Raw genomic sequence first — 15,714 nt, 5'->3', positions numbered from 1 at the left:
ATTTCCGGTGTGTGCGTTTTCTCTTCCCCCCACCCCCCCTCCTGTCCCGCGTCCCCATCCCTTCCCTCCTCTCTGGCGGCCGCGGCGACTCAGAGATAATGCCGGATCCTGTGGTGGAGAAAGTGGTGGTTCACCCGCTGGTGTTGCTGAGCGTCGTGGATCATTTTAACAGGTAAAGAGGAGATGGTAACCGGCTGAGGTTGGGTTTGATGTGTGTATGGGACTGGCTGAGCCGCAGCAGGGCGAGGGCGGACTCCAGGCCTGTGGCCTCCCCTTCACACACACAGATAGACAGTGACTGCCCCAAGTTGCAGCCACTGCTGCTGAGTCACACCGGCAGCATCTTCTCTCAAGCTGATCCCAACTCTCACCTCCTCAGCTTCTATCTAAATCTCTCCTTCGATTTTAAATGGATCTCCATTGAAGATGGTGCTACTGACTGGATTTAACTTCTATATGTATTTATTTAGTTGCCAATATAGATTAAAGTTAACTAGGTTGTTAAAGTCCTGGGAAGAAAGTGCAATTCGTTACCCTGATAAAATGTTGCAAATTAAACGTCAGTTGACTGTGTGTGAGATTTTTTAGCAGGAACTGGAAACTAAGGTTGTGCCATGTAGTGTTTTGAAAGGGACTAGAAATCGTCATTAGGTGCTGCTGTGAAACATCGAAAAGGGAGTGGGCTGTTCAGCCCCTCGAGCCAGGTCTGGCATTCGATTACACCTGTTCGTAACTCCCATCTATCCAGCTTGGTCCTGTAACCCTTACCAAATAAAAACCTATCAACCTCAGTTTTGAGATTTTCGATAGACCCAGCCTTCACAGCTTTTTGGGAGACAGTTCCAGATTTCCAGGACCCTTTGTGTGAAGAAGAGCTTCCTTCCATAACTGCTGAATGGCCTAGCTCTAATTTTCAAGGTTTTGCTGCCTTGTTCTAAACTATCCCACACCAGAGGATAGACTAGATAGTTTCTCTCTATCACATTTTCCAGATACTTGTCATTTTGTTGAGAATCTGCAACTCAGTATGAATGTGTGCCACTGGTGCTTCTGTGACTGGTAATAATTACAGAATTAATTTTGAATGCTAAACAGACTGCTGAAAATCATGGTCTACACCTTTGAACTTTTACCACATGGAATCATTGATGTGAATAGCGTATGCGTTTAAGGGATATGCTGATATGGTTAGATAAAGTTGGGTTCATGGAAGCTTTTGTGGAGCATAAACACTGGCATAGACTAGTTGGTTGGAATGGCCTGTTTTTGTGCTGGAAATTCTATGTAATCGTGGATTAAGTGAGAGTCTGGTGATGTCATGAAAGTGGTGTTTTCATTCAACTCATCTGTTTTTAAGTCCTTTGCTTGACATTTCCTCAGCTTTTTGCAGTGTTCAAAATGAAATCTGATTTTCTCCACATAAATTTACTTGTTTTTTTAGTCTATTGTCCTTTTTAAAATTAAAAATGAAACCCTCAAAACAAATGGTGTTTAAAATTAGCCACAAATATACTTGGTGTTACTTCTAGCAGCACGTAATCCTAATAACCTCTGTTGTTTAATGTGATGCACCCAAAATTAGACATTGTGTCTGTTGGAATATAAGTAACGTGTGTGTTTTTGGTCTATTTTGTGTCTCAGACACATCCAACTTGTATTTCAATGCTGTCACATGAGTAAAGAGCAAGGAAAACCTGAATTAAAACCCAGCTTTGTGCATTTGGCCAAATGTTTGTTTCATCTGAGATAAATACCAACTTTTTTGACATACATTTGAATTGGATGAACTTGTTACTGTACGTTATTTTAGAATCTTGGGTCGATTTTATGAACATTGACATATCTGGCTAAATATTTAGCTGTGCAACCTAGGTGTTAAGCATCACCTGGGTGAACATGCAGACTGGAAGGATCACATACGAGGAACAGAAAAAACAGAAAATTATTTTTCCTTCCATTGTTAATATTCCCAACCATTTTTTTTTGTTTCTACACATTACCCATGCATTCTTAAAGATTAGCCAAAATACATCTTAAGTGAAGAATTTATTGCCAATTTTCATTCGTTTTAAACAAATGTTTATTTTTATACACAGTTTCAACCAAAGTAATATACGAGCCAATCCTTTGGGCTGTGAACCTCATCTACAACTTGGTATGCACAAATTGATATTGTACCCAAAGGTACACTGACAGCTAATGAGATGAAATACTGAATAGGCTGCTTTTGGTGGTGCTGCTTATTGGAAGCCAGGAGAACTCCTGGCTCTTGGAATAACACTTGAGACTTTTTTTTAATATCCATCCAAACAAGCAAACTTTGATTTAGCACCTGGTCTGAAAGATGGTGCCTCAGGTTGAACGCTGCATTGTTGAAATTAGTAAAGTCCTGAATGGAACTGGAATTCATAACTTTGACTTGGAGGGGTGAATACTGCCAACATAGCCAAGCTGAGAGTTGTTGCTGTAATCTGTGATGGGGGCAACAAATTTAAAATGCTAATGACGTACACAAAATATGCAATGAAAAGCAGATAAGTTCCTTTGCTGAAAATGCAAATGGCAGGGAGTGGGAGGATGGTGCTTGAAATACAGAAAGTGGACAGTTTTGCTTGCTGAATAATATCTTTCCCTACCTCATTACATAAATAGCAGCAAGTTCAATAGTGCTCAAAATATCAGAAGACACATATGCTTGTTAGTTAAGGTAAGGTGGCTAGACGTAATCAATAGCGTATTACAGGTCTGAATGGAAATATTCCTTTAACAAATCAAACTTATCAAGCTGGTAATTCTTGTTTTTAAAGGACTAATTCTGATTTTAAATTATTAATGTCAACTTTGCCACACACTTATGCTAAAATGTGTTGGACCTGGAATTAATTACAATATTTTCACTAGCTTATAGGGAAAAGTAATGCTTAAGGAAGGAACATATTTTTTGAAAATAAATTTTTTTGGAATATTATAGTTTTTAGGGAGTTTTTAATTATTGGCACATTTACTGAGCTCATTGCATTGCTTTTCTTAAGATAATTGTTAAATTATTCATTATGGTAACTTCTCATTTTAATATTCAGAATAGGAAAAGTTGGAAATCAAAAACGAGTAGTTGGAGTGTTGCTGGGTTCCTGGCACAAAAAGGTACTTGATGTTTCAAACAGTTTTGCAGGTAAGAGCCAAAGTTAACAGTAAATCTGGTTATTACTGATAAGCAATGATTAATTATTGAATGTGAATAACTTATAATTTTGAATGACCTATCATAGTCCTCAGTCAAGATCTACCACTTAGGACTGGCCAAATGGGAAGTTTAGTCCCATGAAATTTTGATGCCAGTGATGTAGTTTTTTAATTGAAGCAATAAATGTTGCTGTGGAATAGTCCATCTAGTTTGGATACTATAAATCAAATATTAATCTCAATTTTGAAAAACCATTAATGCAAATGTGTTTGTTCTTTAGATTGTTCATATTTTTTTGAATAAAAAACCTTGGAAATGATGTACATTATTACTTTTTACAGAAGTGTTGGAGCCTTTTCAAAGGTGCTAGTGTAACTGTAAATATGTTAGCTTAGCAAAAATCCTTCAAGGCCAGTTATTGCATTTTGAACAAAATCGGTTTTTATAAACTTTGACTAGGAGCAAGAACACTTTACGTACATTTTAAATAATCAATATTTGTAATTTAAATTATATTTTGGGTTGAAAAGTAGAGCCTGGTTATCTTTTCAACGTTATGCTTGTTAAAATGGAAAGGAAATTCTTGAACAATACAATTAAAACAGCTGTATTAGAGATGTCCGGTATTATAGAACATTTTACCTTTTGTATGTTCTTTTCCATGTTAGTTCCATTCGATGAAGATGAGAAAGATGATTCAGTTTGGTTCCTGGATCATGATTACTTGGAAAATATGTATGGGATGTTCAAGAAAGTGAATGGTAAGATTCCTTCTACAGTACCTCACATCCTTCTACAGTACCTCACAGTTAAGCTCATATTGTACCTGCTAGATGCTGTTTTATTTTAATCATACTCAGTGGCTTTATTATGGACTATTCCTTAAATCTATGTTGAGTTCCTGATACCTAATAAGGCACTTGGGTGAGTTGAGTGGGTGAGGCCTATCCCCCAAGGGGAAGGGAATTGAACAATGGATATTTTGCTTTAACAAATAAAATGTTAACTGCAATACTATTGTATATTTCCTTGTGTGATCAGTTTGAGTAACAAAAATCAATCTGTTTCTCAGCATAATTGGATGTCAAATTAGAGAAAATAAATTTTAAATGAGAAATTAAGTGAGTGTTAAACAGGAATCTCTCATTTCAAATCTGCATTTATTTTAGAATAATATATAAGAACAATATTTTAAAATCCTGTCTGCAGACTGCCATTTTCAGTACAGAAGCTTGTAATGAGATACATAAATTTCATTAAGTTATATTTGTGCTAGTCAAGTAGAGTCAGGTTTCTTTTTTTGGAAGGAATAGGTTGAATGAAATGCTGTTCACACTGTGCTGCTTGATCAATGTGGTGGGTCTAATGATTGTCTAACAATTAGTGAATTGAATTTTAATGGACCATGGTGTATCTGTCTTAGCCAGGGAAAGGATCGTTGGATGGTACCACACTGGACCCAAGTTACACAAAAATGACATTGCTATCAATGAACTGATGAAACGATACTGTCCTAATTCTGTAAGGTTTTAGACTTTTCCTCTTTTGAATAGCTTAATTAGTTCATGGTAAATTACGCTGTTTTGCTCCGTACATTATGTACATCAGCATTTATTTTGGATGGCACACTAAATTATTGTAAAGTAATTTTAATGGTTTAAAGGTGTTTGTTCTGAATACAAGCTTCCATACTTTCATTAGCTGGTGACCCAACTGGGTATAATTTAAGACTTTCAGTCTCTTTATTGAAGAGTTAAGTAGATTTTGACCCAACTTGTAATTGCTTTTTGCCAATCGCATTTTCATTGCATGTGTGTTTTTTAAAAAAACCTAGTGACATTTCAGGTTCATATTTTTAATAAAGGATCATGTGCAGCATCTCCAACTTTTTTGCAAAGGTATATTGTACATCAATTTGGTTGTTAGGACAGAAGATGTGGCAAAAACTTTTGTTGTAAGTCGGTCTGAAGTGAAATCGATTAATATCCTGTCAACTTTGGCTGTAATACACATATTGGTAAAGAACCCCATCATTTTCTTTCCTAACGTGGTACCATTTGGAAGTTTGCATTTACTGAGTTACTGCGAACACTATAGTTTTTTTGTTCTCATCTCTTAGTGAAATTACCGGGATAACATAGTAATGGAATACAACAGACTTTCCCATTATCCTCTTCAGTTGCAGGGCTTGTAAATAACAGTCAATAATTACCCAACGTGAAACATAATGTTGCTTTGCATCATAATAAATGTTACATTATAATGTTTCACAATATGCTTGATTCCTAGTGTTACAGAAAGAATATCTATTTTATCAATATTTTACTATAATGGAATATAAATAGCTTCTTGAGACTCTGATAAAACTATAATTTTTTTTTAAAGGTTTTGGTCATCATTGATGTCAAGCCTAAAGACCTGGGGCTGCCAACAGAGGCTTATATTTCAGTAGAGGAAGTTCATGATGTAAGTACTGCGTTATAATTTCTTAACACATATATGTCAATGCCTAAATGTAATTAATCATTTCGATAGTTTTTTTCAGTCACTAAAACCCACTGAAATTTGTAATTTATATTTTTTCCGATAGGTTCCAAAATTATCAAAGCTGAGTTTAAAAATGATTCCATTAACAACTGAACTTGGAACTCTATCCTACTCATAAACCCAAAAGCCCAAAGACTGACCCTTTGGTTGTTCAAAGGCATTAACTATGTGACTTTCTCCCGCATTTCCATATTGATGAGGAGGCTGCTTTAATGTTACTCTATTCAATCACTTTCATCTTCTGCCCTCCTTATCACTTGGGTATTCATTTTTAAAATTGGAAAATAGAAATAACATTGAACAGCATACTTTCCCTTATTAGATGATGATCAGAGGTTATCTCAGCAGTATTCTGTCATTGGGACATTTTTTAGCCCTCCTTCCAGATCGGTGCCCAAGAAAGGAAAGGAAGTCAATTATTGCCAGTTCCACAGAGGCTTGATTTTTGGCCAGGGCTATATTAGGAATTCTACAACTGACTTTGACACTCTGGACAAAGAATTATTCAGGATGTTTGCCAGTGACTCTGAGTAAGGATTGAGCGCATTGATTGTTGAAATGATACATGATTAGATTTAGCTGAAAATCCTTCTGTGGCAAAATAGCCTCCTGCGTTTGCCATCTAGGCTTGCACGTCAGCAATGTATATTTGGGCAGAACATGAGGTGTCTGACAGAATTTACTCATACCAAAGCAAGAATCAGTACCTTCAAGAAAAGAGGGGAAAAATATAAAGGAGAGTAATTATAGGTTGGTCAGTGTCTCCCCCTCAAATATCCGCAAACCCAACCCAACAACAGACAACAGCTCTCGATGAATGGATATTAAGCTCAACAGTAACTGTGTGGTATCTCTTCAGGACGGCACTCCAACTTCCAAAACATTTGAACATGTGACGAGTGAAATAGGAGCAGAGGAAGCAGAAGAAGTTGGAGTGGAGCACTTGCTACGGTAAGCTGGCAATGTCAAATTCTTTGTCCTCGGGCAAAGTTCAGTAAATTTATTCCACCATCCCCCTTTGATACTGTGTTAGTAGACTTGATGTGGTGTGGGTGGGAAGTAATTAAATCTTTTTGTAATTGGACTGTAAATTAATCTGCAGATTAAACTGAAATGATGATTCTGCTGATTTTTGTAGCTATAATTCAGTATATCACAATCCATTTATCCATTGAATTGTACTGTAGTCCACAGGTGATGGCATGGGATTTTTAAAAATTTGCATTCGGCATGTTTCTAACTGGAGCAATTACAATTCCACTAGAACTTTGTTAAAGACATTTGATATGAACATTGGAGACTACAGCCTCCAGTTGATATGCATACCCTCCCTGCACTATATGTGCCTTTGAATTCTTTAAATGAGTGACTTTTAAGTTGTCTGACTTTATTCTAGAGTCTGGTCTTAGCAAGTCATAATGTTCAGTTTCTTTACTTGTGTCCCCATTGCAGAGATATTAAGGACACTACTGTGGGTACACTGTCGCAGAGAATCACAAACCAAGTGCATGGCCTCAAAGGACTAAACTCAAAAATTTTAGAGATAAGGAATTACTTAGAGAAAGTGGCCACAGGAAAGTTGCCCATCAACCATCAAATTATCTACCAGCTGCAGGATGTCTTCAACCTACTGCCTGATGTTAATCTGCAGGAGTTTGTGAAAGCCTTTTACCTGAAGACAAATGATCAGATGTTGGTGGTATATCTTGCATCACTTATTCGATCCGTAGTTGCTCTACACAACTTAATCAACAATAAAATTGCCAACAGAGATGCAGAAAAGAAGGAAGGGCAAGATAAGGAAGAGGGAAAGAAAGAGAAGAAAGATGACAAAGAAAAATGTGAAACTAAGAAGGAAGAGAAGAAAGACAGAAAATAAATTGTGTAGTGCTTTTTTAAAAAAAAATAGAACTTCAACTTGAATACTCGGTATCGAGTGGGAATGTTAATACTTCGGCTTTCTCTAATAAAAGGGCCAAAATTTACAGCCATTGTGTTTGCATGGGACAGTTTTCTGTATCTGTACAATGTACATGTTCAATCTTCAAACATCATAAATATTGCTTTACTAATACTGTTGTCCCAAGTCTGTTATTCATTTAAGGTACTGAGAATACCTAATACCAAACTGCTTCCAAATGTAACCTGCACTTTTTTTTCTGTAGTATGACTATCCTGGTAGCTGCATAGTAGAGGTATGGGATAAAAATTGATTAACTTTAATCTGAAACCCACACAATTAAGATTTGCACTTTGGCTTCTACTGGAGAATGAATGATTTTCAATTTGGTTGGCTGAATGGGTGAATAGTACTGAAGCCAGAATGAGATTTGGCACTGCTTGTGCTTTTTAGCTTTGCAGTCAGCCCAAGACTGATGGGCTGAGAGAAAAGGGTGTCTTTTCAATCGGCTGTAAAGGTTTTATTTTTAGGTTGTCTTGAATTAATTCTTGGTTGGCATAGATCTAATCACAAAACTGGCCACAAATTGAAACACATTTGCAACCTCACTCAGCATAGTTGCTGTGAAGGTGGAAAATTTCACAAACAAATGATCTACGATTGAAGAATATGAACACTACGTCTATCATTCCTATAACTAACTTAGGAATGTATGTTGCTGACCTTGAGTGATAAAAGTATCCATTCCTTAGCACTGAAATCCACTACTTGGGCAGAAAATGAAAACTTTAAAAATGTAATGAGGAAACTGACCATGGCTGACATGTAGCACTGCATAGGTGCACCAATCAAGGAATGGCATTGACTGTGCAATATTGGGATTAGTTGCCTACTAAGTAATGTTTAGTCAATGTTGATTTCAGTTGTTTGTTGCAGTAAAAAATTTAGACTTGAAACCTTGTCGTGCGAGTCCTTTAAGTCGGTCGCTGAGAATTTGAATCAAATTTCACAGACCAATAATAGTAACAAAGGGATCTCCTTAATTAAATTCAAAATAGCATTGAAAATACTATTAAGACCAAAATGAAATGATTCATTGGGAACTCAAAGGATATTCAAATAATGTGCATTTCAGTAAAGAGTATATTATACTTTGATTAAACTAATGCTGTATTATTAGAATATTAAGATAAAAAAAGTGATTTCAAAAATTTCACCATTATGGCGCAGGTAAATTGGTTGTACCAGCTGATAATTTTATTTATCCCCCTCAGTCCCTGGTTCCTTCTACTGCTGAAAGTGCAGATACTTCAGTGGATAGCATAGCAAAATATAGGCTTAAATTCCCTGTAAAGCAACTGACTCCCAGAGAGGCATTTTGGCATGAATGTAATCTTTATTGCCACCAATATTCCAGAATGGAATCTTCAACCTCAGTCATAGAGCTTCAGTATGCAGATAGCGCTTGTGTGTTTGCTCACTCAAAAAAAGAGCTCCAGGTCATTGTCAACTCTTTCTATGAAGCATATGAAAAAATGGGCCTTTCACTAAACACCTAGAAAATTAAGGTCCCCTTCCAGCCAGCTCCCACAGCTAAACACCTCCCCTCTCAAATAAGATCAACGCTGAGACCCTGGAACATGTGGACCATTTTCTGTACCTTGGGAGCCTCCTCTCGATGAAGATAGACAGAGATGACAAATTTAATCATCGCTCCAATGTGCCAGCTCAGCATTCAGCCAACTAAGGAAATGAGTATTTGAAGACCAGTATCTCAAACCTGATACATAGTAGTGATCCCCGTGCTTCGGAGACTTGGATGATCTACAGCAGACACCTCAAAGCACCGGAGAAGTACCATCAGCAGTGCCTTCACAAGAAACTCCAAATCTGGTAGCAAGAAAGGCGATCCAAAAGCAGCAGCCTCTCCCAAGCCAACATGCCTGGTATCAAGATGCTAACCAAAACTAGCTGCACTGGGTGGGACATGTTGGTTGTATCTCTGACATCAGACTCCTGAAACAGCTGCTTTACTCAGAACCTTGTCATAGCAGGAGACAGCAAAAACACTTTAGTGATGTCCTTAAACCATCGCTGAAGCTGTCAACATACCTGCTGACTCAGGGGTCCTTGGCTTGTTACTGACTAAAATGGAGAAGATTCACTTAGGAAGGCACCAGACACACAGAAAGACTCCATTGTCTCTGCATGTTCCCAAAGTTGAGCAGCCGGAGGGAGTACATAAACCTCAGAACAACCCATCTAACCAACCGTTCAAGCACCACCTGCCCCGTATGTGGCAGAGTTTACATTTCAGAACCCATCAAATCGGAGTCAAAGCAAGTTGTCCTCAATCCCGATGGATTGTCTAAGAAGGAGAAGATGATCCTTGTGAAATACCACTTCCCCTCCCTTCTGCCACTCTGAATCACTACCCCTTGGTACTCCTCGGAGTACCACACTCTGCTTTTTGTCTTGAAGTCAGCTAGCAATCCCTTCTGCCAGTACTTATCCCCTGAATCTGCATTCGCTGACCTCAATCATTAGTCTATTATGGGGCACCTGATTGAAGGCCTTTTGAAAATCCATATAAGTTATATCTAGTGCATTACCATTGTCTACCCTCTCTTACAACCACAAAAAATTCAATAAGGTTTGTCAAGCAAGATTTTTTTCTTTTGGAATCCATGCTGACTATTCGTTATTTGTTTGATCCTATGGATTCTCGTATCATGCTTGTTGTAAGTGGAGTTGGAGCTACTGATAGAGTTGATCAGCAGAGACTTCATAGGTGGAACTCTTAGTTTATTTACAAAGGTACCAGGCAGCAACTAAACATGTGCTTACACTTCAAACTCTATCTCTACACTACCAACTACTAAATACTGAGGTAGCCCATGCTCTTCTACTATTGGATACAACGATCATGTGATCCTCCTTTATAACAACGTTCTTCTTAAATGTATATTACACATCAGATAAATTCATAATTACCACACCCCTTCCCCCTTTACTCAAATATATTTTATATTTACAATTACAATTTTCTCAAAATAGCAAAATATTTACACTGATAAGTAATTTACAAATTCAGTCTTTCTGGGAGTTTCCTTATGCATGTAGAGCATCTCTGCTCGACAACTTCAGATGGCTTGTCAGGAACCTCCTTTTCTAGAGTTGCCTGAACATCAGGTGCTTCAGTGGGCACCTGCAGATCTGTTTCCTCCACTCTTGAAGGAACATCAGTTATGTCTGTACTAGGTTTCCAAGTTTGGGTATATTCGCCTAAGGCCACTGTCACACATTTTTAAAATTTGATTTTTGAAATCATGTGTGTGTGCATCTCTTGTTACTCATTCATAATTTGGCAATGTTTTAGAGGCTACATCACTTACTATGATGTAATTACACATCAAATCATTGAAACAAACCTGCATATGAATAAGCTCAGTTTCCAGTTTGGTGTAACTATTTTACTGGAAGGCAAAATCATCACCAAGATAAGTAATTTCTGGTCTAAAGATATTAAATGGAAAAGTCTCTGAAGGTACTTCAACATGATCATTATATAGTCTGTCATTAATCTTACATCATATTAAATGTTAAAACTATCTTTACCTGGAAAACTAAGCTGCTAACGACAGATTTCTTTGCACTATGTGGACTAAAGGGAAAACCATATTCTGAAACCATCAAGGTAGTGCAGCTTTCTTCACATCACTATGGGGAGTACAGTGTCTCATTGCTTCTCTCTCTTTTGCTCTTTGGCTTCCCTGTTTCTGTCACTATTTCTGTTTATCGTCTTTTTGATTTCATTGTATTTTTAGTATTAACTGTTAATCTTATGTCTGCCTTTGTTCTGCTTTCCTTCAGCCCTTCCTGTCCTCTCTTCTGTTAGGAGGTTTAAGTAAATTCAAAAGACTAATGTTGAACATACAATTAGACTGAAAACAGAATCTATAACTCTTGGTATGAAAGATACCTAACAATATGGTGAGAAATAATAAATTAGTGATGCAATGACTCTGTCAGTCAAAGTACTATACTTTTATGTGGCCCTGAATGATAACTGTAATGATAAACAGTATTGATTTCAGTAAAATTAAAATGCGTTGTATCGCACTTTTGGAAACAGGTGAAAATCAAACCAAAATGCAGTGGTGGTCTTAAAGGTGCAATTAATATTATACTGTGACTGCCAAGAACATGAACGAAATCCCTTTTAATGTGCATAACCAGCTACAGCAGAAAGTAGCCTTTCGACCTTTTCATCTTTTGAAATATGCATCCCACTTCCTATACTTCAAATTATTTAACCCAAAATTCTAATAAAGTACTTTACATTAGAGTTAGAGGAGTGTTCACAGCTATTGAACATTTCTGAATTGTGTTCTTAGGAGAATAAGCTGCAAACTTGTGTAGTTTTTAACTTAGTATTGAAATTACTCGTAGGGTAACCTTGATGGCCCTGGATGGACTAGATCTCAATTTACTTTGGTATTCATTACTCCTATTGTATGAAAACAAATGGAAAATAGTTACTTCTCCTGGGGGAAAAAAAATAGTTGAGTCATTCAGGAAGTGAGGAACTTACAGTACTTTACTGTTCATCTTAGTCTGTACAGTGCAGAGTAGTGAAACTTGAAACTAATTGATTTTCAATATGTTTAAATTGGTCCAGCTATTGTGCAAAGATATTCCTATTAAATGAGCTAAAATTGGGTTTTCATAGGACGCTCCAAGAATCCCCAGGAAACGCTGACCCGGTTGTGAACACTAGTTGAATCATTTCTTTGTGCTTTGTTTCTCTCTTCCTTAGATGATCCACATTTCTCCGTATGACTCAGCCTTCCACCTCCCACATGTTAAGATAGAAGCCAAGTCATTGCACTTATTTTACCCAGTAACCACTTTGGTCCTTTTCCAAAGTTCTCCACATGTACCATTTCTCCCACAGTAAATTTCCTCTGCCAACTACGCTAGCCGTGTCTAATTTTCTGGCTTCCCTGATTCCTTTCCACCTCTCCCCCACCCCACCCCTGTAAATTCTGCATAATTAAGCACAATCTCGTCCTGAGACGGCGTTTCATCAATAATTCCACAGGTGTGGCACCTGTTGTTGTGTGAGGGGTGGTCCTATAATGGAAAAGAAAGCATGCTAACTTGTTTGCTAAGGAATCTCCGGTTAACTTCTTCATGAGGTTGAATCTCCCAAAATTTCATCATCTGTCTGCTTCTTAGAAAATTCTGTGACTTTTGCCTCCAAAGCTTCTTTGGCTTCATGTAGTAGCTGATTCTTCAGCTCTTCCATCTCTTTTTTTTGTGTTTGTTTGCTGTCTCCTGCAAGATTAAGCATTGTTGTGTCTTCTCTGCCAATTCATCTTTCTCTTAGTAAACTGAAGTGTGAATTCTTTCTGTTTCTTTTCATACTTTTCCAGATGTAAAAATTTTGACCTGAGGGAATTTTATAGTGTGTGAAGGTCTTTCAGCAGGTTTTCTTTTTCCTTTCGGAGGTTGCTCACCTCGTCTCGAAATCTGTCCTTGAGCATGGTCTCCTCGAGTTCCTGTAGTGTTCTTCAATGTTTTGGCTTAGGACAGCCTGAATTTCTTCAGGTAGTTGAGTCCTTACACACTCCTTTTTCAAAGCTGAAACTCTTCCTGCTTCCTTTTGGCATCTCAGTGGCCACTCAAGGTTGATTTCCCTTAGCCAATTTCGCCCTAGGAGGCTTGGTCCTCTGCCTCTCAATACCAACACTGTAGCCTTCCCGATTGACTTCTGTAATGGACAGTTACTCCGCTTATGCCTTTGACTTGGATGTCTTCACCTGTGTATATTTTGGGCAGTAATTTCTTCTAAATTTAATTGATGTTCCCCATTGTTCAGAAGTATGTTCCCCAGTTACTGCACTGGAAGCTCTTGTGTCCACTTCCATTCGAACCAGTCTACCATTCTGTTTTCCCAATCTTCAAATAAAATAACGAGTAAATATCTGAATTTGTTTATTCAGGCTCTTCTACGTTGTAGATCTCACAGGGTTTTTTCTTTTGTTTAAAAGTCTGCCTGACTCTTTCTTTGCACTGTCTCATTATGTGTCCATTTCTATGACAATAAAAACATTCAATTTTTTTAAACTGCCAATCGTTAAAGACTGCTTGCTTCCACCTCTATTGAAATTATTTCTTGTTTTCGCTGCTAAGTCATTCTTTCTCATTTTCCTGCTTGCGGGGGCTGTTTCCCGCCTCTCGGCAGAGTTGCATTTTCGTGCCCTTTTTGGCTGGGGCTTCTCGCCCAATGTGGAGGACGGCGCCATTTTGTACCCCTGTATGACTTTTGAATCTCTTGCTGCGTTTTCCATTGCCAGTGCTATCTCTAGCCCCTTCTTGAAAACCAAATTTGTTTTGGATAACAATCACTTCCGAACCATGTCCTCATTCACATCGCAGACTAAATGATCTCTAAGCATGTCATACAGGCATGTACCAAACTCTCAATATTCTGTTAATTGCTTCAAGCTTGCCACAAAGCATGCAACTGTCTCTCTCGGGGCTCTAATTCTTGAATTAAACTTGAACCTTTGCATCGTTACTGAGGGCTGCTTTGGTCGATAATGGCTCGTCATTAGGTCCACTAATTCATCAGAATTTCTCGACTCTGGGGCACTGGGTGCTGTCAAGCTTTGATTCAAGCCATAGGTTTTATTCCCACATGTACTTAAGAGGATCGCCCGCCTCTTCTCTTCCCCCGTAATCTCATTTGCTTGGGAAAAGAACATGAGACATTCAATATAGTGAGACCAATCATCCGTTGCTGGATCGAAAGAGTCAATTCTTCCGATTTGAGGCATTCTGTGAGGGAATTACTTCAACTATTTGAACGGAACTTCTACTTACAATTACTGTGCAAGGTACAGTGGTGAATTCGTTTCTCTTGGTTGCTTCTGTTTAACTTGTTTAACCCTCATCGCCAATTCGTTGAATCATATGGAACCTCGTGTCATGCTTGTTGTGAGTGGTAACCGAGTTGGTACCACTGATAGAGTTGATCAGCAAAGACTTTATAGGTGGAACTCTTAGTTTATTTACAAAGGTACTCAGCAGCAACTAAACATGTGCTTAAACTTCAAACTCTACTTCTACACTACCAACCACTTACTACTGAGGTAGCCCACGCTACTCTACTATTGGATACAAAGATCATATGATTTTTCTTTATAATATTCTTCTTAAAGGTATATTACACTTCAGATAAATCCATAATTACCACATTATTTTTTTTTGTTTCTATATATTCTTCTATTCTCCTCTTTAGTAAGGATTTAATTTTTTTCCCCACCACCAATGTTAAGCTGGCTGATCTTTAATTCTCTGAATATGTTCTGTCCCCCTTCTTAAATGTAGGAATTACTGGTGCATTAGCTATCTGCCAGTCCTCTTGCACTGCACCTTTTTTTCTAATTAATTATTAAATATGTGTAGTAATGCCTCTGCTAATTCTTCCCAAGTTTCTTTTAAAATACATGGATGTAATTAATCCAGATCAGGGGTTTTATCCTCTTTGAGTTTGTTTGATTTATTCAATACATTACCTTTTTTATTTCAAATGTACTTATCTCATTGCTGATCTCATCATTCAATGTCATGTCTACAGGTTCCATCGCCCTGATAAATACCAAAGCAAAACAATTATTTAATATTTCTGCTATCTCTCTATCGTTATCTGTAGTTATTGTTGTGTCTATCCCACAATGGTCCTATTCCAATCATAGCTTTTCTTTTTTTATTGATGTGCCTGTAAAATATCTCACAATTTTGTTTTATTTTCCTTAATAATTTAATTTCGTAGTTCCTCTTTGCCTTCATAATTGTTTTTTTAACCTCTCTCCTGATCTGTTTGTATTCTCTCTTATCATGCACTCATCTGTTGTCTTTGTACTTAATGTATGCCTCTTTCCTAACTCTCAATTGTTCCCTTATATCTTTATCACCCACTGAGTCTCACTAGTGTTTAGTTTATTCTTTCCTTTATATATATTTTTCCTGCACTGTGTTGAACACCATTTTAAATGTTTCCCATTGTTGTCCT

At 37.5% G+C, this 15,714-nt stretch overlaps 1 protein-coding gene across 1 annotated transcript; it reads left to right on the top strand.

Annotated features, from left to right (window-relative positions):
- Positions 1 to 9: 9 nt before the first annotated feature.
- psmd7 (proteasome 26S subunit, non-ATPase 7) lies at positions 10 to 7,803 on the top strand. Its single transcript, XM_078544536.1, has 7 exons — positions 10 to 172; positions 3,081 to 3,172; positions 3,853 to 3,945; positions 4,608 to 4,705; positions 5,570 to 5,650; positions 6,591 to 6,682; positions 7,184 to 7,803. Exons 1-7 carry the CDS (start codon positions 99 to 101, stop codon positions 7,608 to 7,610), a joined length of 957 nt encoding a protein of 318 aa, XP_078400662.1. The 5' UTR covers positions 10 to 98; the 3' UTR covers positions 7,611 to 7,803.
- Positions 7,804 to 15,714: the final 7,911 nt, after the last annotated feature.

This window comes from Cetorhinus maximus, chromosome 6 (genome assembly GCF_964194155.1).
Source record: "Cetorhinus maximus chromosome 6, sCetMax3.hap1.1, whole genome shotgun sequence".
NCBI lineage: Eukaryota > Metazoa > Chordata > Chondrichthyes > Lamniformes > Cetorhinidae > Cetorhinus > Cetorhinus maximus.
The sequence above is the reverse complement of the archived record's forward strand: the minus strand, read 5'-3'. Positions and strand labels throughout refer to the sequence as shown.